The 27,901-nt window shown below is 42.6% G+C and overlaps 3 protein-coding genes across 4 annotated transcripts; 2 read left to right on the forward strand and 1 right to left on the reverse strand.

Annotated features, from left to right (window-relative positions):
* The first annotated feature begins 6,866 nt into the window (after window positions 1–6,866).
* Window positions 6,867–8,143, forward strand: LOC129842544 (uncharacterized). The gene is made up of 3 exons (XM_055911121.1): window positions 6,867–6,930; window positions 7,032–7,078; window positions 7,356–8,143. The coding sequence occupies exons 2-3, from the start codon at window positions 7,049–7,051 to the stop codon at window positions 8,055–8,057; spliced, it is 732 nt and encodes a 243-aa protein (XP_055767096.1). The 5' UTR covers window positions 6,867–6,930; window positions 7,032–7,048; the 3' UTR covers window positions 8,058–8,143.
* Window positions 8,144–10,267: 2,124 nt separating this feature from the next.
* LOC129842545 (high mobility group protein B1-like) lies at window positions 10,268–13,186 on the reverse strand. 2 transcript variants are annotated; one of them, XM_055911124.1, is made up of 5 exons: window positions 13,102–13,186; window positions 11,871–12,033; window positions 11,543–11,688; window positions 11,262–11,436; window positions 10,268–10,838 (listed from the first exon to the last, which is right to left on the reverse strand). In XM_055911124.1, exons 2-5 carry the CDS (start codon window positions 12,015–12,017, stop codon window positions 10,725–10,727), a joined length of 582 nt encoding a protein of 193 aa, XP_055767099.1. In that variant the 5' UTR covers window positions 12,018–12,033; window positions 13,102–13,186; the 3' UTR covers window positions 10,268–10,724. The 2 variants fall into 2 exon arrangements, with proteins under 2 accessions (XP_055767099.1, XP_055767098.1); XM_055911123.1 differs by lacking the exon at window positions 13,102–13,186 and adding an exon at window positions 12,956–13,065.
* Window positions 13,187–17,781: 4,595 nt separating this feature from the next.
* On the forward strand, window positions 17,782–23,669 carry LOC129842546 (testis-expressed protein 26-like). Its single transcript, XM_055911125.1, has 8 exons — window positions 17,782–18,020; window positions 18,127–18,310; window positions 18,556–18,628; window positions 18,751–18,913; window positions 19,424–19,580; window positions 20,403–20,579; window positions 22,963–23,124; window positions 23,354–23,669. Exons 1-8 carry the CDS (start codon window positions 18,000–18,002, stop codon window positions 23,485–23,487), a joined length of 1,071 nt encoding a protein of 356 aa, XP_055767100.1. The 5' UTR covers window positions 17,782–17,999; the 3' UTR covers window positions 23,488–23,669.
* Window positions 23,670–27,901: the final 4,232 nt, after the last annotated feature.

Here is a 27,901-nt window from a genome sequence, read left to right on the forward strand (position 1 = left end):
ACACGTTTAAATGTTTTACTCACCTCGGCTGCAGTGAAGGAGAGCCCGCAGGTTTTGGTAGCGGGCCGTGTCAGTGGCACTGTATTGTCCTCAAAGCGGGCAAAAAAGTTGTTTAGCCTGTCTGGGAGCAAGACATCCTGGTCCGCGACGGGGCTGGTTTTCTTTTTGTAATCCGTGATTGACTGTAGACCCTGCCACATACCTCTTGTGTCTGAGCTGTTGAATTGCGACTCGATTTTGTCTCTGTACTGGGACTTAGCCTGTTTGATTGCCTTGCGGAGAGAATAGCTACACTGTTTGTATTCGGTCATGCTTCCGGTCACCTTGCCCTGGTTAAAAGCAGTGGTTCGCGCTTTCAGTTTCACGCGAATGCTGCCGTCAATCCACGGTTTCTGGTTTGGGAATGTTTTAATCGTTGCTGTGGGTACGACATCGTCAATGCACTTCCTAATGAACTCGCTCACCGAATCAGCATATTCGTCAATATTGTTGTTGGACGCAATGCAGAACATATTCCAATCCGCGTGATCGAAGCAGTCTTGAAGCGTGGAATCAGATTGGTCGGACCAGCGTTGAACAGACCTGAGCGCGGGAGCTTGTTGTTTTAGTTTCTGTTTGTAGGCTGGAATCAACAAAATGGAGTCGTGGTCAGCTTTTCCGAAAGGGGGGCGGGGGAGGGCCTTATATGCGTCGCGGAAATTAGTATAACAATGATCTAGGGTATTTCCAGCCCTGGTAGCACAATCGATGTGCTGATAGAATTTAGGGAGTTTTGTTTTTAGATTAGCCTTGTTAAAATCCCCAGCTACGATGAATGCAGCCTCAGGGTGTGTGGTTTCCAGTTTACAAAGAGTCAGATAAAGTTCGTTCAGGGCCATCGATGTGTCTGCTTGGGGGGGAATATATACGGCTGTGATTATGATCGAAGAGAATTCCCTTGGTAGATAATGCGGTCGACATTTGATTGTGAGGAGTTCTAGATCAGGTGAACAGAATGACTTGAGTTCCTGTGTGTTGTTATGATTATCACACCACGTCTCGTTAATCATAAGGCATACCCCCCCGCCCCTCTTCTTACCAGAAAGATGTTTGTTTCTGTCGGCGCGATGCATGAAGAAACCAGCTGGCTGCACCGACTCCGTTAGCGTCTCTTGAGTTAGCCATGTTTCCGTGAAGCAGAGCACGTTGCAATCCTTGATGTCTCTCTGGAATGCTACCCGTGCTCGGATTTCATCAACCTTATTGTCAAGAGACTGGACATTGGCGAGTAGTATGCTAGGGAGTGGAGCGCGATGTGCCCGTCTCCGAAGCCTGACCAAGAGACCGCTACGTTTGCCCCTTTTACGGCGTCGCATAGGGTCCCCGGCTGGGATCAGATCCATTGTATTGGGTGGAAGGCAAAACACTGGATCCGTTTCGGGAAAGTCATATTCCTGGTTATAACGATGGTGAGTTGACGTTAATCGTATATTCAGTAGTTCCTCCCGACTGTATGTAATGAAACCTAAGATTACCTGGGGTACCGATGTAAGAAATAACACATAAAAAAACAAAATACTGCATATTTTCCAAGGAACGCGAAGCGAGGCGGCCATCTCGGTCGGCGCCATCTTGGCTAATGTATGTACATCCTGTCCTTCCGTTCTCACGCTCTCGAGTGAGTCTTTATTTAACCAGACAGTACATCTGTTTATGTTCATGCTTAAAGCTGTCATGATGATTGATGTGTAGTGACCTCGTTGAACTGTGGAATGTGTTTGAACATTTCAAAAAGTATGGCCCCCCCGGTTGTAGTGAACTTAGGGCCTGGCTGTTGTATATGAAAACAGTAATGTCCGGGGGTATTGGACAGCCAAAGTATAAGTAAGAGCAGAGCAAGCGAAGTACAAGCTACCTCGATAAACCCCAGAACACTAAATAAGAAATAAAAATAAACCTAGAACACTAAAGAGGAGATTAAACATGTCTCCTAGACAAATTGTAGGTGTACTGTGTTCCTCGTGTCAAGAACACAATGACAAAACCATCGAAGACATTCTTTGGGAAGCCTCTGATTGTTTTAATGGAGTGCTGGATATGAGTGACGGCCATATGGGTTACATTTTCAAACCGGACGATTCAACTGTGAAGATTTTCACAAACAGCAGCCACAGCACCCCTTTTCGAACAAAAGCAGGGAGTTTTTCTCCTGCGCTGCGGATGAGAGAATGGCTTAAGATACGGCTGGCTCTATGCCAGATCGAACAGGCCCTGAGTGGGACAACCCTGCCTGGGTACGCCCTGGAAGAGGAAGTCTGCGGTGCAAGATGATTTGAAAGCCATAAGAATCTCTTCATTGGCGTATAGTCCAGACTCTAAAGTGACAATTTTAGTTTGTGCCCAATTCGTTAGTTCCAATGCAACAAAATCAGTTAGTTCTTATGTATTTTCTATTTTGTGCCAGTCGGGGTGATTATTTTGTGCTTTAGGCGGTGCGATTATCACAGATTCCTGGACATGATGAAACAGCTGGAAAATCTTTTCCAACATCGTGAACAATTACGCCGATGGGCGCTTCTATCCTTAAGACAGAACCAGGGTCTAAAGGCAAGACGTTTGATCTATCCAGGGAAAGAAAACATACGGGACCTGGCTGGAGCGGGATATCTTGCGGGGAAGAGACACTGTCTGAACCGGTCAGACCCTGAAAACAGGGATTTGGATGGTTGACCATAGAGCCTCTCCACCATTTGGATGGTTGACCATAGAGCCTCCCCACCATTTGGATGGTTGACCATAGAGCCTCCCCTTTTTCTGTAAGAAAGGAATAGTAAAATTGTTTAACTAATTATAACATGTTTAAAAGGTCTGTACTAAAGATTTAGAATTCAATAAAAGGTTTTAAAATTGTATCTCACCTTTAACGAAAGGAATCTCAGTTTTCTCTCTCTCTCTTTCGGTCTCAGAGAAAGGCTTCTGGGAAAGATGTGTGTATAATGTTTTTTGGGATACTCATCCGATTGTGTGATTTTCTTCTTCAAAGGAAAACATGCAGCAAATTCGGCAATGGTGGTGATTAGTTCTCCTGCAGAACTTTCCCATGACATAAGTCTTGAACATTATCAAAACGTTTAATTTCCCCATCCTTAAAATCACGTGTTTCACTGTAGCCAGACTGACCTGAATTTATTTTCATATCGAATCAAATTTTATTTGTCACATACACATGGTTAGCAGATGTTAATGCGAGTGTAGCGAAATGCTTGTGCTTCTAGTTCCGACAATGGAGTAATAACCAACAAGTAATCTAACCTAACAATTCCACAACTACTACCTTATACACACAAGTGTAAAGGGATAAAGAATATGTACATAAAGATATATCAATGAGTGATGATACAGAACGGCATAGGCAAGATGCAGTAGATGATATCGAGTACAGTATATACATATGAGATGAGTAATGTAGGGTATATAAACATAAAGTGGCATAGTTTAAAGTGGCTAGTGATACATGTATTACATAAAGATGGCAAGATGCAGTAGATGATATAGAGTACAGTATATACATATACATATGAGATGAGTAATGTAGGGTGTGTAAACATTATATTAAGTGGCATTGTTTAAAGTGGCTAGTGATACATTTTTACATCATTTCCATCAATTCCCATTATTAAAGTGGCTGGAGTTGAGTCAGTATGTTGGCAGCGGCCACTAAATGTTAGTGGTGGCTGTTTAACAGTCTGATGGCCTTGAGATAGAAGCTGTTTTTCAGTCTCTCGGTCCCTGCTTTGATGCACCTGTACTGACCTCGCCTTCTGGATGATAGCGGGGTGAACTGGCAGTGGCTCGGGTGGTTGTTGTCCTTGATGATCTTTATGGCCTTCCTGTGACATCGGGTGGTGTAGGTGTCCTGGAGGGCAGGTAGTTTGCCCCTGGTGATGCGTTGTGCAGACCTCACTACCCTCTGGAGAGCCTTACGGTTGTGGGCGGAGCAGTTGCCGTACCAGGCGGTGATACAGCCCGACAGGATGCTCTCGATTGTGCATCTGTAGAAGTTTGTGAATGCTTTTGGTGACAAGCCGAATTTCTTCAGCCTCCTGAAGTTGAAGAGGCGCTGCTGCGCCTTCTTCACAATGCTGTCTGTGTGGGTGGACCAATTCAGTTTGTCCGTGATGTGTACACCGAGGAACTTAAAACTTTCCACCTACTCTACTGTCCCGTCGATGTGGATAGGGGGGTGCTCCCTCTGCTGTTTCCTGAAGTCCACAATCATCTCCTTTGTTTTGTTGACGTTGAGTGTGCGGTTATTTTCCTGACACCACACTCCAAGGGCCTTCACCTCCTCCCTGTAGGCCGTCTCGTCGTTGTTGGTAATCAAGCCTACCACTGTAGTGTTGTCCGCAAACTTGATGATTGAGTTGGAGGTGTGCATGGCCACGCAGTCGTGGGTGAACAGGGAGTACAGAAGAGGGCTCAGAACGCACCCTTGTGGGGCCCTAGTGTTGAGGATCAGCGGGGTGGAGATGTTGTTACCTACCCTCACCCCCTGGGGGCGGCCCGTCAGGAATTCCAGGACCCAGTTGCACAGGGCGGGGTGATGACGAGTTTGGAGGGTACTATGGTGTTAAATGCTGAGCTGTAGTCGATGAACAGCATTCTCACATAGGTATTCCTCTTGTCCAGATGGGTTAAGGCAGTGTGCAGTGTGGTTGCGATTGCGTCGTCTGTGGACCTATTGGGTCGGTAAGCAAATTGGAGTGGGTCTAGAGTGTCAGGTAGGGTGGAGGTGGTCCTTGACTAGTCTCTCTGGTCCTTGACTAGTCTCTCAAAGCACTTCATGATGACGGAAGTGAGTGCTACGGGGCGGTAGTCGTTTAGCTCAGTTACCTTAGCTTTCTTGGGAACAGGAATGGTGGCCCTCTTGAAGCATGTGGGAACAGCAGACTGGGATAAGGATTGATTGAATATGTCCTTAAAGACACCAGCCAGCTGGTCTGCGCATGCTCTGAGGACGCGGCTGGGAATGCCGTCTGGGCCTGCAGCCCTGCGAGGGTTAACACGTTTAAATGTTTTACTCACCTCGGCTGCAGTGAAGGAGAGCCCGCAGGTTTTGGTAGCGGGCCGTGTCAGTGGCACTGTATTGTCCTCAAAGCGAGCAAAAAAGTTATTTAGTCTGTCTGGGAGCAAGACATCCTGGTCCGCGACGGGGCTGGTTTTCTTTTTGCAATCCGTGATTGACTGTAGACGCTGCCACATACCTCTTGTGTCTGAGCTGTTGAATTGCGGCTCCACTTTGTTTCTATACTGGCACTAAGCTTGTTTGATTGCCTTGCGGAGGGAATGGCTACACTGTTTGTATTCGGTCATGTTTCCGGTCACCTTGCCCTGGTTAAAAGCAGTGGTTTGCGCTTTCAGTTTCACGCGAATGCTGCCGTCAATCCACGGTTTCTGGTTTGGGAATGTTTTAATCGTTGCTGTGGGTACGACATCGTCAATGCACTTTCTAATGAACTCGCTCACCGAATCAGCGCATTCGTCAATGTTGTTGTTAGACGCAATGCAGAACATATCCCAATCCACGTGATCGAAGCAGTCTTGAAGCGTGGAATCAGATTGGTCGGACCAGCGTTGAACAGACCTGAGCGCGGGAGCTTGCTGTTTTAGTTTCTGTTTGTAGGCTGGAAGCAACAAAATGGAGTCGTGGTCAGCTTTTCCGAAAGGAGGGCGGGGGAGGGCCTTATATGCATCGCGGAAGTTAGAATAACAATGATCTAGGGTTTTACCAGCCCTGGTAGCACAGTCGATATGCTGATAAAATTTAGGGAGTTTTGTTTTCAGATTAGCCTTGTTAAAATCCCCAGCTACGATGAATGCAGCCTCAGGGTGTGTGGTTTCCAGTTTACATAGAGTCAGATAAAGTTCGTTCAGGGCCATCGATGTGTCTGCTTGGGGGGGAATATATACGGCTGTGATTATAATCGAAGAGAATTCCCTTGGTAGATAATGCGGTCGACATTTGATTGTGAGGAATTCTAAATCAGGTGAACAGAATGACTTGAGTTCCTGTATGTTGTTATGATCACACCACGTCTCGTTAATCATAAGGCATACCCCCCCGCCCCTCTTCTTACCAGAAAGATGTATGTTTCTGTCGGCGCGATGCGTGAAGAAACCAGCTGGCTGCACCGACTCCGTTAGCGTCTCTCGAGTGAGCCATGTTTCCGTGAAGCAAAGAACGTTACAGTCTCTGATATCTCTCTGGAAAGCTACCCTTGCTCGGATTTCATCAACCTTGTTGTCAAGAGACTGGACATTGGCGAGTAGTATGCTAGGGAGTGGAGCGCGATGAGCCCGTCTCCGAAGCCTGACCAGAAGACCGCTTCGTTTGCCCCTTTTACGTCGTCGTTGTTTAGGGTCGCCGGCTGGGATCAGATCCATTGTACTGGGTGGAAGGCAAAACACAGGATCCGCTTCGGGAGAGTCATATTCCTGGTTGTAATGATGGTGAGTTGACGTTGCTCTTATATTCAGTAGTTCCTCCCGACTGTATGTAATGAAACCTAAGATTACCTGGGGTACCAATGTAAGAAATAACACATAAAAAAACTAAATACTGCATAGTTTCCTAGGCGCCGGAAGTCAAAAGAGTAATGTAATGTATGTCATTCACTAAGGTCTGAAAAAGAGAGGTTGAAAGATCTAAAAAGGTGGCGAAAACAAAACACACTACAGGTAGGTGTCATATGATGAGTGGTATAGTCTTAAACCAATGTTTAAAGACTTAAACCCCCCCTCTCATATGATGAGTGGTATAGTCTTAAACCAATGTTTAAAGACTTAAACCCCCCCCCTCTCCAATATATTTCAGGATGATGTAAAAGACGCCCCCCCCCCCCAAAAAAAAGTCACAGCATGTCACATCGGCATCCAGCTCTGCAGCATCAGGTACTGTATTGGCTATTAGCTAAAGTAAGGTGCATTTCTGTACTCACATCCCCAGAGGTTCCCTTACATTACTTAACGACCACAATCTGTTTTCTTTCTAGACGGTGCTGAAAACAAAATGCACAGTGAACTGGGAGCTGTGAATTGGGTATGTAGTCTACTGTGTGTAATGCTGAAGGTTTGATGCATGGTGAACTGAGAGCTGTTAACTGGGTATGTAGTCTACTGTGTGTAATGGTGAAGGCTTGATGCATGGCAAGATATAATAGTTGTGATGACTTGTTGAGTAGTTATAGATATCACTGAAAACCCCTTTACTAATAGTGGCTTTGTTTGCATGATGGTATTGTGAAAGTGGGGTGTAATTTGTCTTGATCACTTAATGAGGCACTACTCTTAATATTTATTCTTCCTTTTTCTTCAAGGAAACAGATGTTCTTCTAAGGGACACCCTAGAGGCAGCAAGGTGGTGTGAACTCCAAACAGATGCTCTTCTAAGGGACACCCTAGAGGCAGCAAGGTGGTGTGAACGCCAAACAGATGCTCTTCTAAGGGACACCCTAGAGGCAGTAAGGTGGTGTGAACTCCAAACAGATGCTCTTCTAAGGGACACCCTAGAGGCAGCAAGGTGGTGTGAACTCCAAACAGATGCTCTTCTAAGGGACACCCTAGAGGCAGTAAGGTGGTGTGAACTCCAAACAGATGCTCTTCTAAGGGACACCCTAGAGGCAGCAAGGTGGTGTGAACTCCAAACAGATGCTCTTCTAAGGGACACCCTAGAGGCAGCAAGGTGGTGTGAACTCCAAACAGATGCTCTTCTAAGGGACACCCTAGAGGCAGTAAGGTGGTGTGATCTCCAAACAGAAGCTCTTCTAAGGGACACCCTAGAGGCAGCAAGGTGGTGTGAACGCCAAACATTTAAAGGCACCGGTTCCCTCCCTAGTGTAATTGGGATGGACGGGGAAGACCGCATTACAACCCTTAAAGAACTACGGTTGTATAATGGCCTGGATGAACAGGAAAATATTATCATCAAGGAGCCATTCATGTTCCAGTTACAGAGAGATTATGAGATGTTCTATGTGGAGGCAGTTGACAACAGGGAAGTGACCGAGGAGCAGGAGTGAAGCCATTTTTGAGGAGTGGTCCAACCTTGTTTTTGTCTGCTGTGTTAATTGTGTTATGTTGTTTAGTAAAGATTATGTAAAAGTCACCCGAGTCTCTGATCTCTTTACTGTAGCTGGTATAACTTAATGTACAAAGCACATTCAGCTTGTCAGTATGTCTATATGGTATAGTCTGTCTCCATTCTCATGAGGAAAGTAAATAGCATTATAAATCAGGATAGGTAGTAACTATATATATATGCTCAATGAAATAACATTTATCAGCACAATTCTAACAGTACATGACATACATAACAAGTCTGTTGTTCACTGCAACAATATCTGTAGCTTGTCTCAAATATAGCATGAAGCAAAATGTTTTACAACACATCTGCTGGTACTTTATATAGTATTTCTTACGATCTTCAACAATGAAATACGTTTGTATTCAACGTGTGCCTTGCGCAAACATGTGTTTTTTGTATTCTTAAAAAAATAAAAAATAAATTAATTTTTAATTATGCACACAACAAATACAAAAGAACTGAAATATAAAAACATGAGTACATAAACCTAACAGACATATCAATATTCATTTTCAATTTGTTAAATACTTTTATGGTGCGTATTGCTTTTTTGTTTTTACATTCACTGATCATTTCAAAATAATATTTGAATTCTATCTTAAATAATGTGAAGAGGGGATTGTTCTCTGCCCACTTCATGTTATGGATAACGAATCTTCCATGAAAGATGAACAAATTAACAATGAAAGTTAAAATAGGGGCCATATCATTTGGATCAAAATAAAACATAATATGTGTGTGTTTGTAATACATGTATCACTAGCCACTTTAAACTATGCCCCTTTATGTTTATATAGCCTACATTACTCATCTCATATGTATATACTGTACTCGATACCATCTACTGCATCTTGCCTATGCCGTTCTGTACCATCACTCATTCATATATCTTTATGTACATATTCTTTATCCCTTTACACTTGTGTGTATAAGGTAGTAGTTGTGGAATTGTTAGGTTAGATTACTCGTTGGTTATTACTGCATTGTCAGAACTAGAAGCACAAGCATTTCGCTACACTCACATTAACATCTGCTAACCATGTGTATGTGACAAATAAAATTGGATTTGATTTGATTTCTATTCAGTGTGTGACTGTCAAACCTCAGAAGGACAAAAAAAAGGTGGATGAGGTCAAACGTGGGTGGAGTCAACCGTTTGACTCCGCCCACATTGAGCCCGGCCCCGAATGGCATACTGCAGTCAGGGGTACTTGGCTGTAACTGGCAAGCTTCCTTTCCAGAGCGCCCTGATGCTGTAACTCCTAAATTGGTTGTCTCTTCTCTCTTCAGTTGCGTTCTGCATTCTGTTGTTATGTGAACGATCACTCGTTCGCTTACATCCAGTAGTGATCCAACTCCCCCAAACATTTGTCATTGGATCTACACAAATCACGCAGGTCACCTATTTTGGATTCAAAACGGCGAATTTCGCCAAAAGGTGACTAGTTTGCATCCCTTGGGTATGCTTGTCATTGGCAAGGACTAGGGAGTTTTTTAGGGTAAAAATAAATGGAGTAAAGCTAAGCACAGGCAAAATCCTTGAGGAAAACCTGGTTCAGTCTGCTTTCCAACAGACACTGGGAGAAAATCCCTCACCTTTCAGTAGGACAATAGCCTAAAACACAAAATCAAATATACACTGGTTCCTGAGTGGCCTAGTTACCGTTTTGACTTAAATCGGCTATAGCGAGGCATGAAAATGTCCATCTAGCAATGGTCAATCAACCAGCTTGACAGAGCTTGAAGAATTTTTAAAAGAATAAATGGGCAAATATTGTTCAATCCAGGTGTGCAAAGCTCTTGAGATTTACAGATGTAAACTGCCAATGGTTGATGGTAATTCTAACATGTATTGACTCAGAGGTGCGAATACTTATGTAAATAGGATATTTCTGTATTTCCCTTTTAAAAAATGTGCTAAAGAAATTCTAAAAACGCGTTTTCACTCATTATAGGGTATTGTGTGTAGATAGGTAAAACAAGTTTTTTATCCATTCTGAATATAGGCTTAAACACAAAATGTGGAATAAGTTAATGGGTATGAATACTTTTAAGGCACTGTATGTACTGTGTCAAGATTGATCAAAGTCAACCAAATGCCTTATTTAGTTTATGTTAAATCTTCAAATAAAAAAACAAATACAATTTATTTAAAAAAAACTTTATTTAAGACATTCCTGAATGTCAGCTGCATTTGTTATCAGAGTGGTATTCAAATAACAATAAAAAGACCGTGTGACAAACATGAAAAAATATCCTTTAAAAACAAATACAGAAAAGAAATAATTCACTTGCTACCAACCCCGAAATCTGATTTGAGAGTTGCACACGTAAAGAGAACTTATTACTTCCATATTGATTTATAATCCTCCAAAGCAGTTACAGGCATGGGCAGGAAAAAAGGGCTACTACAAGAACAAAACAAGACATGTAGTGTTAGCTTTAACCAGTTAGGGAGCATAACACCATCCATCATTAAAACATGAAATACACACAGAGCTTAATGTGTTCTCGTTGCGTCTGGGTCTGTTCGGAGATGTAAAGTGTGTACAATAGGGTTACATAGCATTAAACAACAATGTACTCTCCAACAGTAGGGAGGCTACTCGTCATCCTCCTCATCGTCGTCGTCATCCTCCTCATCTTCGTCGTCGTCATCAGCAGCTGCGGAGGAGGCAGTATCCACTCTACCATTGGTGCGGTATGATGCAATATCCTGTGGGACACATCACAATTACTTATAGAGCCAGACGGATATGTTGGGACCCAATACCAATATATCTGCCGACATAGTGTTTTACAGAGGGAAAATGAAAAAGCAATTTTCCCACACCGAATTCTCAAATTGCTATCCAAAATAGCAGTTGTCCAAGAAATATGCTTCAAATGTTGATTTCTTACATTTCGACAATGGCATCATGGGAATGGCGTTCAGATCAGCATGAAATTCCACCTTTTCATCCTATTTATTGAATATTGGTTATCGGTGGAATTATCTGCACCCATCTTATTCAAAATCAGAAGTTCGCAGGTCAACTTCTAAGATGATATGATTGAATAGAGGATAATCACAGAAAAGCCGGAATTCCAGTCATTGTGAAAACCCCATCTCTGGAAGTTGTATTAAAGCCCTGCTCACCTTGTCATATTTCTCCTTCAGCGTGGCTGCCTTCTTCTCGTACGGCTTCTTCTCCTCAGCTGCAGAGCTGTTCCACATTACTCCCAGCTTCTTAGCAGTGTCTCCAATGGACAGGCCTGGGTGCTCGCTCTTTATCTTGGCCCGGAAGTCAGCACAGAAGATGAAGAACGCAGACCTGAGAAACAAAAACAAACATGTGAATTCAAAGGGACGTTTAATTCCCCTCTAGAATTGCTATCCAGTCTATCTGCCATGCAAACCTAGTGAATTATGGTACATACGGCGGTCTCTTGGGGGCATTGGGATCCTTGAACCTCTTCTTTTTCTGGCCATTGGGTGGGATGTAGTTCTTCATTTCTCTCTCATAGCGGCCCTTGTCTTGCTTCGCCATGTCTTCAAACTTTCCTTTTTCATTAGGAGACAGGGGCTGGACATAGCGGTATAAACTCAGATTACACATCCACATGGCCACAGCTAGACTGTCCACAAGGTCACTCAAGTGTAACAAAACATAGTAACAAAACATACCAAGGTGGAAATAAATCCATAATCATTCTGAATATGGACCAGAAACATGTCACTTCACTTCACACTGTTGTGTAATGCTACCTTCCATCGCTCTGAGCATTTCTTGGAGAACTCGGCGAAGTTCACACTGGCTTCTGGGTGTTTCTTCTTGTGCTCCGCCCTGCAGGTCTGAACGAAGTAAGCATATGACGACATCTTTCCTCTCGGCTTCCTAGGATCTTTCCCCATGGTGACTTGTGTAGGTCTAGTAGGAGAGGATATAGATAGAGTTTCAACATAACAAGGATAAATTCACCCTGAGCTTTGGCCGTATTAAATGAGTGTCCCTCCCTAGCTGCCCATAACAAAGAATGGGGCCTGGGGGTGTGCACATTTGTCTTCTCCTTTCTTGAAAATAAACAATTGTAATTGCGAATAATTATCACTTGCTGCATGACTGCAAAACCTTTTTTTGCAACTAATTAAAGGTGCGCATATGCATAGGGATGGTGTAATGTAGCTAGCAAGCTACAATGGCAGTTTGCTAGCATCGAATCCAGCCCCCTCTGAACACCAAAACAAAGCATAGAATTGCTAGCCAACTATCATGGATCCATCCCATTGTTGTGTCGTAGGTAATAGCTAGCTAACTAGCCTTGCAGTGAGCCGTTATAGCTAGCTAAATAACGTGTTAGTGTTGCAAAAGACAACATGAAGACCTAATCTGACTCGTATCAAATGGGACAAAACAAAAACAATTACCGTTAGCTACGATACAGAAAATAAAATCGAGATGCTCTGTTAACGTTGTTAGTTAATGTCAGCGCAACGGGCCAAGCTTGCCACAGCTAGCATCTAGCTAGAGCAAAAATAACTAACGCTAGATAGACGTAGTACAATATAACTAGTTAGATATGTCTGGCTTCCATGAGTTTTTAAAACCAACTAACATTAACGCTATTAAAGTCACGAAGATGTTTTAGGTGGTGCCTAAAAATGTGCTGGCTAGCAGTTGTTTACTGTCTTTTGTTAGCCCACATTTCACTTACATAGCTAGTTAGCAAGCAAATGTTTTATGAATGCTCAGCAAAATACACAAATTGATTTGAACAAAAATAAATGTCCATGTTCTTATTTCCCATAATTCGCTATATATTCTAGCTAATATTTTGGGTGTATATACATACCCTCACTTAGCTAACCAGCTAACGTTATGCTTCATCAAACAACAATGGGACGATGATTAATATTCGCTAGTAGCACAAATAATGACGTCACTTTCGTATGGTAATGAAGAATTCTTCAAAATAAAAGCACGCATTTCTAAACATACAAATATAGATTTTCTTCGGTGGGGTTTTAGTCAAGTGGCCAGGGTTCCGGTCTAGAAGCACGGTTTCGACTGCTCCTACAGTTGTGCTTCCATACTGCAGATGCCTACCCAGAAATACAATTTCCATACAAGGCCACATAGAGATGTCAGATTAGAAAATTCCTAATAAGAAACTTTAATTGTCGCTGAGGCTGATTTTTCCCCCCATCACTCACAGCCGAAGATATTATGTTTATAGTTTATATTCATCCAATGTCTGACATGTTTTTGGATGACGTGATGATGTCGTTGTTGCTCGCCTGCTACCTGTGCGCACTGAGTGCTAGTGTGCCTGTGATGTTGGTCTGTATAAACTGGATGCAAATACTGGTCCGTATAAACCGGATGCAACACAGATATAGATGAATCGGTTTATGCAAATGTCAGTAGATTACCTTGAAAACAACTGACGGACATCTTGGGGACGGACGGGCGTGCTTGGGGATGAATACTGTCATTCATATAAATCTGTAGAAGTATGTCGTGTTTATTTTATTGCAGTCTCCAGTTATTATTTACCTCAGTGGTTTTAGTAGCCTCGTACGAACCATCCTGATTTAGCGAAACAGAATGTACGCTCGTGAGATCAGGATGGTTCGTACGAGGCTAGGGTTTTTAGTGCAGACAACATCCAAAACATTGTATTGCCTCCCACTACTGTACTCAAAGTAAAAAAGAAAAACATATTTGAAGGGGAAAAACTAACTTAATCGACAAAGCAAAACAGACTCCCACTTCTTCCATCGTTGAAAGTTCAATGTCTCCCCACTCATGCTCTGGGGCCTGAGAGGGTAGTACGGCTTGTGAAATCCTTTCATGTAAACTCCTTCACCGAGAAGTCGTACAATCTCAGGAACCGCTCTGATGCATCCACAATGATGTCCATCTTTCTAGACTTTTCTTCCCTTTAGCAGTGCCGTTGATCACCATAGCCATAAATAGTACAAAGTTCACCTTTTTAACCTGTAGAATTTCTGGGTCCTGCTGATGAGAGGCAAACCCTGCAGCCTGCAGTGAATGCCTATCCACCACCATGGGGCCTTCAGGACCGCTCACTCCCTCAACCCTTTTGACAGCCACTGCAAATTATATATTCTGGTTGGACCTGACTTTAGCCATTTTCCTTCACCCTTGGTGGGCATTCCTAAGATGAAGCAACATGGTTCCCACCACAATTGCAACATTTCACATGATCAAAACTCAAACCACACTCAATATGATCTTCTCCACAACTTTTATCTTTCTTCTACAGACACTTTCCACATGTTCAAATGCACAGCAGCAATCGCAATCTTGGTACAAATGCTCTTACACAGTAATTCACACACCTCAACTTCTCCTCGGTTTGGGGGGACTCCACTTCAAAAAACAAAAGAACAGATACTCTTCACGTTCTCTCCATCAACTACTCATTTCATCTGACGTGCATCAATCACTCCAGGGATATTTTTAATTTCTTCCAATTCCACTTCCCACGAAACGCCAGTTATTACACCCTTGAGGGGTGCCCTGATCCAAAGAGCTACGCACGTCATGACAACATTCTCGACTCGAGTACAACGTAACCCAAGCTATTTCTGTTTATCAGAAGTACACGAAATCAAAACAAGTCCACTTCTCGTAATCCTTACTGCAATTCACTTATTAACCCATCACTCTTTCCACCAGCTTGGATATTTCAAATGGATTCACCCCTCCTCAACAAACAGCACTCCTACAAGATAAGAAAGAGCATTCGCAGAACTATCCATTTAGTTTTCCAGCAATACTTTGGTCGTTTTCAATTATTTTTGGACCATTGTCCAATCTTCCTTGCTTTTACCGCCATTAGTTTTGTGTTCACCACCTGCTCCAGCTTCCACCATCTTTAACCAAAGAGCAGCCCACTAGTTCCGTCCTCTTCAGGAGTCAGCCACTGACATCAACCTACCCTCTTGCAATGTGGAGAACTCAGTCAAGAGATATTAAATGTTAATCGATGTTCATTTTTATTGTGCTTATAAGCAAATGCAAGAAGGAATTTATGGAAACAATTACAAAAAGAATGTAAGACCACTATCAAAAAATACAATCATCAGATTGGTATGTTCTCAACATTGGGATTTAGAGAAAACACTATTATACGTGCTGAGGTAAAAGTGGGTTTGGGAATACTCAGTAGGGTCTGTAGAATCTATATATAGTGTTATTTATTTGGCGACTGAGGTCTAAATACCTAGCAGTACTTCGTACTCCATCCACTCCATTGGTCCCAATGCAATACACTATCGACCTATCTATTACATATTGGCTTATAGAGAAAAAAACTATTCTGTGCCGAAAATAAAAGTGGGTTTGGCATTACTCAGTAGGGTCTGAAGAATCTATATATGGTGTTATTTCTTGGGGGACTGCAATACAATATAGGCCTATACATTACAGAGAAAAAAAATACTCTATGTGCCAAAGTGTGGTGGGGATTACCTAATAGGGTCTGTATAATCTATACACTGAGTGTACAAAACATTACAGACATCTTCCTAATATTGAGTTGCACCCCACCACTTTTGCCCTCAGAACAGGTTAAATTTGTCAGGGCATGGACTCTGCAAGGTCTTTAAAGCATTCCACAGGGATGCTGGCCCATGTTAACTCCATTGTTGTGTCAAATTGGCTGGATGTCCTTTGGGTGGTGGATCATTCTTGATACACACGGGAAACGGTTGAGTGTAAAAACCCAGCAGCGTTGCAGTTCTTGACACAAACGGGCACCTTCTACCATACTCCGTTCGAAGGCACTTTTTTTGTCATGCCCATTCACCCTCTGAATGCCACACATACATAATCCATGTCTCATTTGGCTCAAGGCTTAATAATTTTTCTTTAACCTGACTCCTCCACACTGAAGTGGATTTAACAAGTGACATCAATAAGGGATCATAGCTTTCACCTGGATTCACCTGGTCAGTCTATGTCATGGAAAGAGCAGATGTCCTTAATGTTTTCTACACTCAGTGTATAGGTTGTTATTTATTGGGGGACTGAGGCATAAATACCTAGCAGCACTTTACTCCAACCACTCCATTGGCCACAGTGCAATACACTTTTTTTGAAACACCAAATACCCTTTGGGCTTTAGATCAAAAGTAGAGTAAAGAAATAACACCATATATAGATTCTCCAGACCCTAGTCAGTAATCCCAAGCACACGTTTACTTTGGCATACAGAATAGTTTTTTCTCCATAAACCAATATGTCCTTTATAAACCTACAGTGTATTGCTTTGGGACCAATGGAATGCGTGGATTAGAAAGTGATGCTGGATATTTAAACCACAGTCATCCAAGAAATAACACTATATAGAGATTCTACAGACCCTACAGAGTAATCCCAACCCCACTTTTACTTCAGCACATATAATATTTATTTTCTCTATGAGCCAATATGTAATTAATATACATCAAATGGAGTGGGTGGAGTAAGGAGTCACCAGCACTCTGTATTAAACCCGTTGGTCAACATAAGAGACCAATTTAAGTTTTGCAGACTTTAATTCTAAGTACATATATTTTCATTTGATTTTCGATATTTAGCTTGTCTTTGCAGGGGGACTCTTATTAAATATTTTTACATCCCTCGATCGTGCTGCCAACATAATATTTTGCTGCTAAAACAACGGTAATGGGATGATGCTAGCCAGATTCGATGAGCGGTATTATCGCTGTGCGACGTCTCCATGCATTGTGGCTCCTATTGGCTGCCGCCAACTCCTTAGAGCGCCTGATGGGGCGCTTGCTTTCCACAGCTCTTACTGGAGAGGTCGAATGATTGGTCGTCATTCTAGAGTCTAGTGACACTTCAGAGTTTGAGGGGATTCGATTATTTGGCCCAGGTTGCCCCCTTGGAAGAGGTTTGCACCAGGCGAAAACTAATGGCATTCGTTTTGGAAACGGGCTGCCTCCCTGGCGTGCGCCAGGTGCTCATAACAAAAAGTAGTCTCAAAACAGAAGTGACGTACTAGTAATGAGCACGTGGAGTAATTAAGCAATAAGTCCCGAGGGGGTGTGTTATGTAGCCAATATACCACAGCTAAGGGCTGTTCTTATGTATGTGGTGTGCCTGGACACGGCCCTTAGCCATGTTATGTTGGCCATATACCACAAACCCCCAGGGTGCCTTATTGCTATTATAAACTGGTTACCAACGTAATTAGAGCAGTACAAATAAATGTTTTGTCGAACCCGTGGTATACCATGGCTGTCAGTCAATCCGCATCCAGGGTCCACCAAGTTAAAAATGATCAATTTACCCGTTCACGTCGCGGGCCATAATATGGTGCACCTCTTTGTTTCAGTGCCGCGGAAATGAATAAAACATTTGTTTGTGTCAAATTTGGAAATCTTTTAAAATGCTATTTTAAAAATAAAATCCAAAAAATGCCCCACACAATGACTGTATTATATGGCCCAACAACATATCAGCGTAACTGCTGGCCATTAATGGCGAGAAAATAGATGATGTGCTTGCATTCACTTGTCTGGCCTTTTACAGAACATTTACTCGGACACTTGCAAACACAACGACATAGCCTATTCGGCTAAACAGATATATACTTTAATAAAACAGTGTACCCACCAGTAACCCAGTCTACCACCCTTGGTGCACCTAGCCAAATGTGATGCTGAATCTTTCATGCGGGTCCAAGCCCCCCAGGCAGCACAGCATCAATCATCAAATTGCCCTCGCGGCTGTTGTGCAATTTACAGGAATTGTTGTGTGTCTCCTATAACAACCAAGGACTCCAGCACACACAGTTGCACACCACGGAGCCCTGAAAACAAGTTTTCTAGATAGGCCAAATTGAACAATGCAAACTCAAGATGAAGAATCCTGCGAACCAGGTAGGCCTACAACTGAAGTGTCATAACTTCTGACGTCATAATTGTTATTATGTTAAATTGCATTGTTGGCGTATTTTTCATGACTTTCTTTCGCTTGTGATTCAAGCACAACGGAACTGTCCCGGAGCATCATCAAACGCACGATAGAGACGTTTGCATAACACATCCATCCCAGGCAGAGTTAGAGAAGAGATGTGTGCATTTGTGTCCAGACATCGCGCCCAATAACCAAAATATTCCGATTTCTGGAAACGTTTCATCACGAGCGAAAACAGCCATGGCAGCCGCAGGTGAGGAGCCTCAGATTACCTGACATGAGACTTTTTGGGACGGTTCCTCGGACTCTGATCGTAGTCTTGGGCAAATACATATATTTGTATGGAGATTCTCCATTGAATTTGCTTTAAAGTCCAGGACTAGGCTTATTCTTCATTGTGCATGCTTTTTGGACTAGGTTTATTAATGCCCGGGAAACTTCCCCTTTATACTAATTTATATCAGTTATTGTCTATTAACTTGATATTTGATATTTCAGAGTGGGACCCATATGAAACATCGCAGAAAAGAGATTTTATTTATCGACCCAGTTCATCAACACCAGTTTTACCGTAGGCCTGAAAATATTATTGACTATTCATGAATTCATTTCCATTTCATTATGTTGTTTATATTATTCACATTTAGGCTATGTCTCCCTATACATTTTCTCCTTTTGTGAAATCTTTTTCAGTCCTACAACAATAAGAGCCCATACAAACTCCTATGCACTAGCTAGTCCTGTGGGTGACACTGTGTACAATGAGGACTTCTGTTGGAAGCCAGCCACTAAACCTGACAGCATTCGCACAGGATCAGCTTCTGGGAACAGGAGGAACAACCCACATCCAAGTCAGGTACAGATCCACATTCACACTCAATCCTCTGGACATTAAGTATTTAGAATGTATAAACTTTCATACATTTGCATTAACTTTTTACAGAAAAAAAACCAACATGAATCTAACATTTAGCTAACTAACCTGTCTGACCCTCTGGTGCCCCTATCCAGGGTTGCATTTCAAATGGAACCCTATTTCCTACATAGTGCACTACTTTTGAACACTGTACCCTCTTAGAAAAAAGGGTTTCAAAAGGGTTCTTCAGCTGTCCCCACAGGGAAAACGTTTTTGGTTTCAGGTAGAGACTTTCTTCAAAGGGGTTCTCCTATTGGGACAGCCGAAAACCCCTTTAAGGTTCAAGATAGGACCTTTTTTTCTAAGAGTGTAAGGTGCCATCTGGGACACATCCCTGTTATCACTACGTTCTTATTATTGTACCTCTATGCTTTATTACTTTTACATTTAAGCTCTTTGGGCAGCGATGTAGTGTATGAAAAGTGCTAAACAATCTTCATTTTTCTCTAGTCATTCATGGTGTGGCGACTGCCCAAGGGCCAGAACCAGAGCTCTGCAGGTGGTTGTTCCCCCTGGAAAAGTCCTCCTTCTGAGGAAGAGATCCGAAACGCTATGACTGCCCAGTACCGGTCCACCTACCAGACTGACTACCTGGGCATGCCTCAAGGTAGAGAGATCAGGGAGCATACAGTGCATTTGGAAAGATTGATGAGGAAAAATAACAATTTAATACATTTTAGAATAAGGCTGTAACCTACAAAATGGGGAAAAAGTCAAGGGGTCTGAATACTTTCCGAAATGCACTGTATATGTCAAGCGTCTTAGAGTAGGATTGCTTATCTATGATAAAAGGCTAAACTTATCCTAGATCATCACTCCTACGCTGACAGGCTTTATGAATATAGGCTCTGAGCTGTGTCTGAAATGATAACTAATTTTGTCCAAAGCCACACCCTGTTTCAAAGTTCCCAGTGTTTTCAAAGTACTCCCCAGCATGAGTATCTCTATGACAGAGTATGATACTGTAGGCTTAAAAAAGCTGTAAGGGGGAAAAAAACAACTGAAGTCGGCTCAGACTGAAAACGGAACCCCCCCCCAAAAAACAATTATTTACCATGATTCAATCAAGCAGATAGGGCTATTCCTGATATCCGAACTGTTTTTTATTTGTACAGGACATAATACAATTATAAGTCAAGTTGCATGCACTAGATGACTTCTCAGTCAGGTTTGTGTCTGATCTGAACAGGTCTTGCCATGTAATGATTCAGTTTATAAATAACTCTGCTGTGGAACTAAAACACAAGTCTGAAAGCACTATGTGGAAACCATTACCTGCAATTGATTGAATCCTGGTAATTATATGTTTTGGGGGGTTTTGTCTTTAGTTTAAGCAGAAGACAGTAGTACAACTTCCCTCTAGTTGTTTGTCACCCCTTAAAGCGTTCTCCTTGCAAGTTTTCTCTTCTGCACTTTTGTCTTTTTACAGGACTTCATTTGACCCACCCGATTCTCACTCCGCTGAACCACACGCGCCAAGTCTCTCACTGCACGGACACAGAGATGAGGCACAACTACCGCCAGCCCAGGGAACGGTCTGAACTGCGGGGAAACAAATCTCGCTATGGTTGCAACGCACTGCACGGCGTTGCCCCCAGGGGTATAGGTAAGTTATGAGCTGCCTGGATGCATCCTATGAGTAGAGTGAAGTTGCCCCGAAACAGTGATCTTGAGTCAGTGTTTTCCCCACTAATCGTTAAGGTTAGGATTGGGGGAGGGGAAGCTGATCCTAGATCTGTACCTAGGGGAAACCCTGGAGCAGTGGCGGCTGCTGATTGGCTAAAGGTATTTGGAGTTGTCAACAAAGCAGCATGACAGAAATATATGATGCAGAGTTTTTGAACTACCAGTAGTTTCTTTGAGAAGATATATTAAGCGATCTTTGCATTTGAACAACAGCATCAATACACCTATTTCCCTTTTGCATGTCAAAAACCGAATGACCCCTGCTGCACATGCTGCCACTGTTTTGAACAGATTAGATTATGCTATTTAGAATGAGCAGCCAGCTCATGAACGAACCAGTGCACTAGGGAGAACACAACAAGCATACAGATGCAATAAGTGAAAACATATTATCTAACTGGGGATTGATAGCTGACATACTGTCACAAAGCAATATGCGCTAACCAGTTATCGCTCATTCTGAAATAACTACATATTTACGAGTTAGTCAGATATGAGTTCAGAAAGACTTGAAATTGGCATGGGAGCTAACTAGCTAGCAAGCTAACAGCTAGCTGTAGCTAGCTATCTGCTTATTAAAGGTAGATAACTGGTTAATTTGACCAAAAAAGTGATTCTCAAAATTACTGTAGCTGGCTAATTCATTTGATCATGCTTTGTGAATCATCCGGTTTTATGCTGTTTTAGTCCACACAACATGTCGCCCTGTCACCTACAGTAGAACCTGATGAACAACATGGGGGGAACAATCAAATTGGCCATGTATTTTTGTCCTACCATACCCGTGATGAGAAGGTTCTAGCTAGTGTATTCTTCTGTCCTTCGACTCTTGTTGGAGGTAGTTGTCCAGTTTATCAGGTCCCAGGGTCCCATGACTGTTACGATAATCTATTTACAAGTGAATTATTGCTTTTTGCTTTAGTGCCACCTCTACCTGATAGAGCAGATCTAGTCTGACGTGCGTAAGTAAGCCGTCTGGCACGAGAGACTCGTTGGGAGGGAGACAATAGCAGACTCAGAAGTTCTGACTGAACGGACGCACATTTGAATGCCCCAGGACTGTCCATTTACTATGCGCCGTTATAATTTATGCTATGAAATCCTGCGATTTCATTGGGGGCAGTTCCCCCTCATAACAAATAGCTGGCACAACAATCCAAGAAATGGCCTATGTGCCCACGGAGGCGGAGGTGCTGCTGCTGGCAGTAACTTTGGGGCAGAGTAGTAACTGAACAGCTTGTTATTTCTTTATTGAACAGGAACAGGTTTTTTTTTTTTTAACAGGAAAATGTACACATTTACAGCACTTTTAGGAACATTTAAAACATAATCTATGAACTATATAAAATATACATTTTAATAAAAATGTGTACTTTTGGTTGTTGTCGACCAATCACAAATTGAGTGCTGTCCCTAACGCTCTTACGGTCAGGCCGCCACTGCTATAAGTCATTTTATTTCCTTTCATTTTGACAATTAGGGAATACTATACAGGGCAGGGATGGGCAACTGGCGGTCCTGGCCCCCCTTTTATGGGCAATTTCCCCCAAAATTTTAAAAAATGAAAATACAGTTGGAACACAGTCCAACTGTGAGAGTTACTTTTGAGAGTTAGAATAGTAGAATACACAAGGTGTCATTTCAAAATGTGGTTGTGCATCAGCAGGTTTTCTCTACTCGCCATGGCAAAATTAGTAGAATTGTATGAAATGAGTTATACAATTGCAAAATCTTCTCTTCCACCCCCATGGCAAAATTAGTAGAATTGTATGAAATGAGTTATACAATTGCAAAATCTTCTCTTCCACTCCATGGCAAAATATGTAGAATTGCAGCAAATGTGCTATAAAACTGCAAAATGTTCTATATGCCCCATGAAAAAATGTGTAGAAAGCTGGAAATTAACTCTAAAACGCAGAAGTTGGTCCCCCCCCCCCCATCAATGTTCAGATTTCTTGTGGCCCCCACCCCCATCAATGTTGCCCATCCCTGATATATGGAATATGGTGCCATTTAATATTTTCCCACGCTGCACAATGTTGCTCAGGGCTAAACTCAGGTAAAATAAGGCAGCCTAGTGGTAGCCTAGTGATTCGAGCATTGGGCCATTAACCCAAAGGTTGCTAGATTGAATTCCCGAGCTGACAAGGTAAATATTAGTCGTTCTGCCCCTGAACAATGCAGTTAACCCACTGTTCCTAGGCTGTCATTGTAAATAAGAATTGCCTAGTTAAATAATTAAATGACCTACCAGGCTAATTACTTAGAGATCTCAGTGTATCTCCCTCCCCTTTCTGTTCCAGTTCCTACTGTTGTTCATGGTCACATCCACAACCAGGAGAATAGGTCCCAGTTGACCACCTACGACAGCCACTTTGGAGGGATAACGAACGATGTCTCGGCCGTGCTCCGCTCTCTACAACCCCAAGAGCTCCAGCCGTTCTGCAGACATCTACCTGACAAAGGTGAGCTATGGACTCTTGTTATGAACTCTGACCCTATTCTCCTAGTTACAAATCACTTCCCTGTTTGGTTGCTTGAAGTTGCCCATAAACACTGATCCTGGGTCAGTTTGGCATTTTCCCCACTAATGGTTAAGGATTGGGGCAGGGGAATCTGATCCTAGATCTGTACCTAAGGGAAAATTCACCCCGGAGCACTGTATTTATGTTGACTGATGTGTTGTGTTTACAGATAAGGAGGTTGTGCAGACACTTTTGCACCGAGTGCCCCCTACCGGCCAGGTGAAGATAGGTACAAAGTCACCTGTCCTCCCTCCTGTGTTGTACAGGTCAGAGTGGATGTCTGGCTGGCCCGGGCCCCTGTGATACTTCACTTTCTGTAGCATCCCACCAGAGACATGTGACAACCAGAGGCACTGTCCATTCAACAAGTGCCTTTGTGGAACTGTGTGTACGAGTGTTTATGCTCTGTTTGTGAGTTTTATTTGCAGTGTTGTAACTGCCTTGACATTTCTGAAAATAAAGCCAATGAATCTAATGCAACGATACTTCCGTTTACGTCTGCATTCTAACTATAACAGTACTGAAAAACACCATTGTGCTACTTTTTTAGCATGTTGTACTGTAGATATCACAGATGTAAGTGCAGTTTTACTTGCTGAATCAAATTCTTCTTTGGTACAGTTACCATGATTCCAGAACCAAACCTCAGATTTATTAATAGTAGGCCTATTTTTTTTAGAAGGCGTCAGAATGAGGTTTCAGAGACAGTCAGTAGTGTAATACCAGCATTATAACATGCTAGTACGAAAATGTATGCACCCACTACTGTAAGTCGTTACTAAATTACTAAAATGTAAAAAGTAAATGTAGTAACATGACAATAGCACATGTTTACACCAATAGGGTGGTGCCCTTTAGATCTAATCCAAGGTTTTGTCTGCTCTGTGGAACTGACAATATTAGCAGAAATGCATCCAGTAGTTAACTTAGTATCTTAGTTACCAGAGAGCCACCCACGTGAGTGCAGGTGAAAGGCTAGAGTGTCAGGTAATGGGAGATCTGGAGAAGCAGAGGCTGTGGGCTGGACTGGCACTGAAGGACTGAGCTCCTCCATCCACTCTAACAGAGAACTGAACACTGGACCAGGCTGACAGACAGACAGACAGACATACAAAGACTACTGTGATGCCGCTGGGGAAGAAATTTCGCCCTTCTTCAGCTGCTGGGAAACTAGAGATTCAGAATGTGTCCAGGTATTCTGCCTCTGCTCTGTCACCTGTCAGTTTGTTGTTGCTTTAAACAGCAGATCAGGTGTGATTCCATGCTGGTTTTCTAATTGATTATCAACATTTTTGATCTGCTGTTTTCTCTGGGCTTTCATCTCAGCATGGGGCTGTCTGGGTTGAGCTGGGTTGACGGGGTGATTTGGGTTGAGTCTTCTGCATGGTTGCACTGACATGTTGTTCTCCACAGGAGTAGAATGCCTGTTTTTCAAAGCCTGTTGACTGTTGTCAAGGGGCTGTGGAGGCGCACTCAGTGGCACAGCTCTACATTTACCATGTAGCACTGGAAGCCTAATTAATTTGAGCTCCGATAAATACATTTCCCCAGATTTCATTAGATTTTAATGCTGTTATTCCTAGCCCCCCTCCCACCTTCTGTTTTGGTAAATACCATTTAATTGCCAGAGCATGCAGAGTTTGTCGTAAAAACTGTCTTGGCTGTGTCAAGCAAAGTTTATAACCTCACAGTGAAGTTCTGCTATACACACAGACTCCCGCTGATGTACAGTAGTTATCTACCGCATATTACTTCATTTGCAACCCCCGTCTTCTCTGAGTCTGCTCTGTGGTTGGTTTGTCTGGAAGGGTTTTGAGACTGACTCAATTATCTGGTGGATGTATCTGCAAATAGGGCTATCCTCCCTCTCACAGCATTGACACTGAGCTCTAAGCTTTAAGTTTCTAAGGCTGTGTTTATACAGGCGGCACAATTCTGATCTTTTTCCCACTAAAGGCTCTTTTGACCAATCACATCAGATCTTTTCACATCAGATCTTTTTCAGAGCTGATCTGATTGGCCAAACGACCAATTAGTGAAAAAAATATCTGAATTGTGCTGCCTGTGTAAAACAAAAACTAAAATAATTTGTCTTTTGACCAATCAGATCAGCTCTGAAAAAAATATGTTGTGAAAAGAGCCGATGTGATTCGTCGAAAGACCAATTACTGGGGAAAATATCAGAATTTGGCTGCTTGTGTGAAGAGCGAGGAAATGTAAGATTGGATCCCCTCTAGGTCACAGCACCAATTACACAACACTATGAAGTCTGAGACCTGGGATTTATACTGGTCTGATTTGCATATTTAAAACATATTTTTGGAAGTTAAACCAGAACTTGCATAAAGCCATCCACAGACAACATTATTACAATTATTTACTTGTATTTATTTTAATGTTTACCACTCCAGAAACAACCCCTATCCCCTACTTACTTGGCAATTCTGTACATCTGAAAGGATTTGATTGGTACAGTGTAATAAATATGGTGAAAGTCCTACCAAGTCTATCAGAGGGCAAGGTGGAGAAACTACCATTTTTTTGTTTATGTCTATCATTTCGTGCCTAGGGGCTGTAGGATTTGGCCCTGTTTTAATATTTTAACAATGCAACCTTCTATCTTCCTTGAATAGGCCTACATTCCTCATTGACATGGCTGGATTGGTGAAAGCTGTGGTAGAACCATTGCTTACACCAATCAATTTGTGTTAGTTCAGTGATTACTTCAAGGAAGAGAGGAAAGAAAGGATGCACTTCCAAAGTATTCAAACAGGGTCTTCTTTTCTGAACTTAACATGAGACTTTTGGGTTCTTCTTCCACCGTGTCCTTGCTGAGCTGGGGAGTGCAGGAGAGCGATGGACTAAGATGTCGGGGCCAGAGCAGCGGGGAGAGAGATCGGCCCATGGTGACGCGAGGGCTGCTGAGACAAGAGAACCGCCGCCACTCTGTAACCCTGGGAGACTAAGTCAAACTGACGTCACGACTGCTCTACAGTGCCGATCCCACATGCAGCCTCAGCAAGCTCAAGGTATACCACACTAGAGGACAGTTTCCCGGACCCAGATTAAGCCTAGTTCTGGACTAAAAAGCGAAATATGTTGTTGCCCATTATCTTGCAGAGAACAGAAATGTGTATTTTGCTTACAACCCAGCTTTTTAGTAAAGAAGTAGGCTTTTTAATTATTCGCTTGAATAGGTCTTCTAAACTCATTTTGGGAGATGAATGTGGTTGGATGTTGTGCGACTTCCTGTCTACCAACCCATTACCCTCCTCATACCCTGGATGGTGTTACCAGGCATTGGTTACCAGCAGGCAGCAGAGGAAGGTTTGTTGGGCACCTGTTACTTAGAGACAGGTATAGATATACGCCAGAGTTGCTAACGGATCAGTGGCCTGCCTGTCCACTATCCATGGAGAATGTAAAAAAGCTCTGGAATAGTGGAAGTGCAAATGTCATTGTCTTTGTGTTGCTTCTTTCCAAGCAAAACTCAAACAGTCTTGCTGAATTAAATAAGTATTTGAGTACTGGTGCCTAAAAAATGTATGTTACTGATTTGACCCATCTATGAATTTGAGAGGGGTTAAATTTCCCCAGCACCATCCCGTAGCTTTATACCAAACTGATTGGCGGTCATTGGGCTGAAACTTTGACTGACTGACTCATAGAATCTCTGTCATGATGCGTTTAACCTCAAGGTGTCAGTTGAGGTCTTGCCTCTTTACACAAAATTGAAGCAGATACCCACAAGAAGAATCCATTTGAGGTTATTACCTGACAGGGCTTCGAGCAGGCAGCGAATTAGTGGCAATTTATTAGTGGCAATAGATCCAAACTGAATGCTGTTTATTGGCTCCCGAGTGGTGCACTGGTCTAAGACACTGCATCCCAGTGCAAGAGGCATCACAGCAGTACCTGGTTCAAATCCAGGCTGCATCACATCTGACTATGATTGGGCAGTGCACAATTGGCTCAGCATTGTCTGGGTTTGGCTGGGGTAGGCCGTCATTGTAAATAAGATTTTGTTCTTAACTGACTTGCCTAGTTAAGTAAAGGTTTCAAAAATAAATAAATTGACTACAGTGCAGCATAAAACACTGTAGTGCACATGAAGCTCATCACTAAGGACCCTGGGACTAAACACTACCTCTGCAACTGGATCCTGGACTTCCTGATGGGCCACCCTCAGGTGGTAAGGGTAGGCAACAACATGTCTGCCATGCTGATCCTCAACACTGGGGCCCCTCAGGGTTGTGTACTTAGTCCCCTTCTGTACTCCCTGTTCACTGCACTGCAAGAGGTACCAGAGCGCCAAGTCTAGGACTAAAAGGCTCATAACAGCTTCTAACCATAAGACTGCTGAACAATTAATCAAATGGACACCGGACTATTATATTAACCCCCCAACCTCCATGTGTTTTGTACACTGCTGCTGTTTACTATCGATGCATAGTCATTTTACCCCTACCTACATGTACAAATGACCTCTAACCTGTACCCCTGCACACTGACTCGGTACCGGTATATAGCCTCGTTATTGTTATGCTATTGTGTTACTTTTTAAATAATTTTTCATTTTAATTTATGTGGTAAATATTTTATTAACTCTTCTTGAACTGCACTGCTGGTTAAGGACTTATAAGTATTTCATTGTAAGGTCTACACTTGTTGTATTCGGTGCGTGTGATAAATATTGTTTGATTTGATTTGAACTAAA

Source organism: Salvelinus fontinalis, unplaced genomic scaffold (assembly GCF_029448725.1).
Source record: "Salvelinus fontinalis isolate EN_2023a unplaced genomic scaffold, ASM2944872v1 scaffold_0051, whole genome shotgun sequence".
Classification (NCBI taxonomy): Eukaryota; Metazoa; Chordata; class Actinopteri; order Salmoniformes; family Salmonidae; genus Salvelinus; species Salvelinus fontinalis.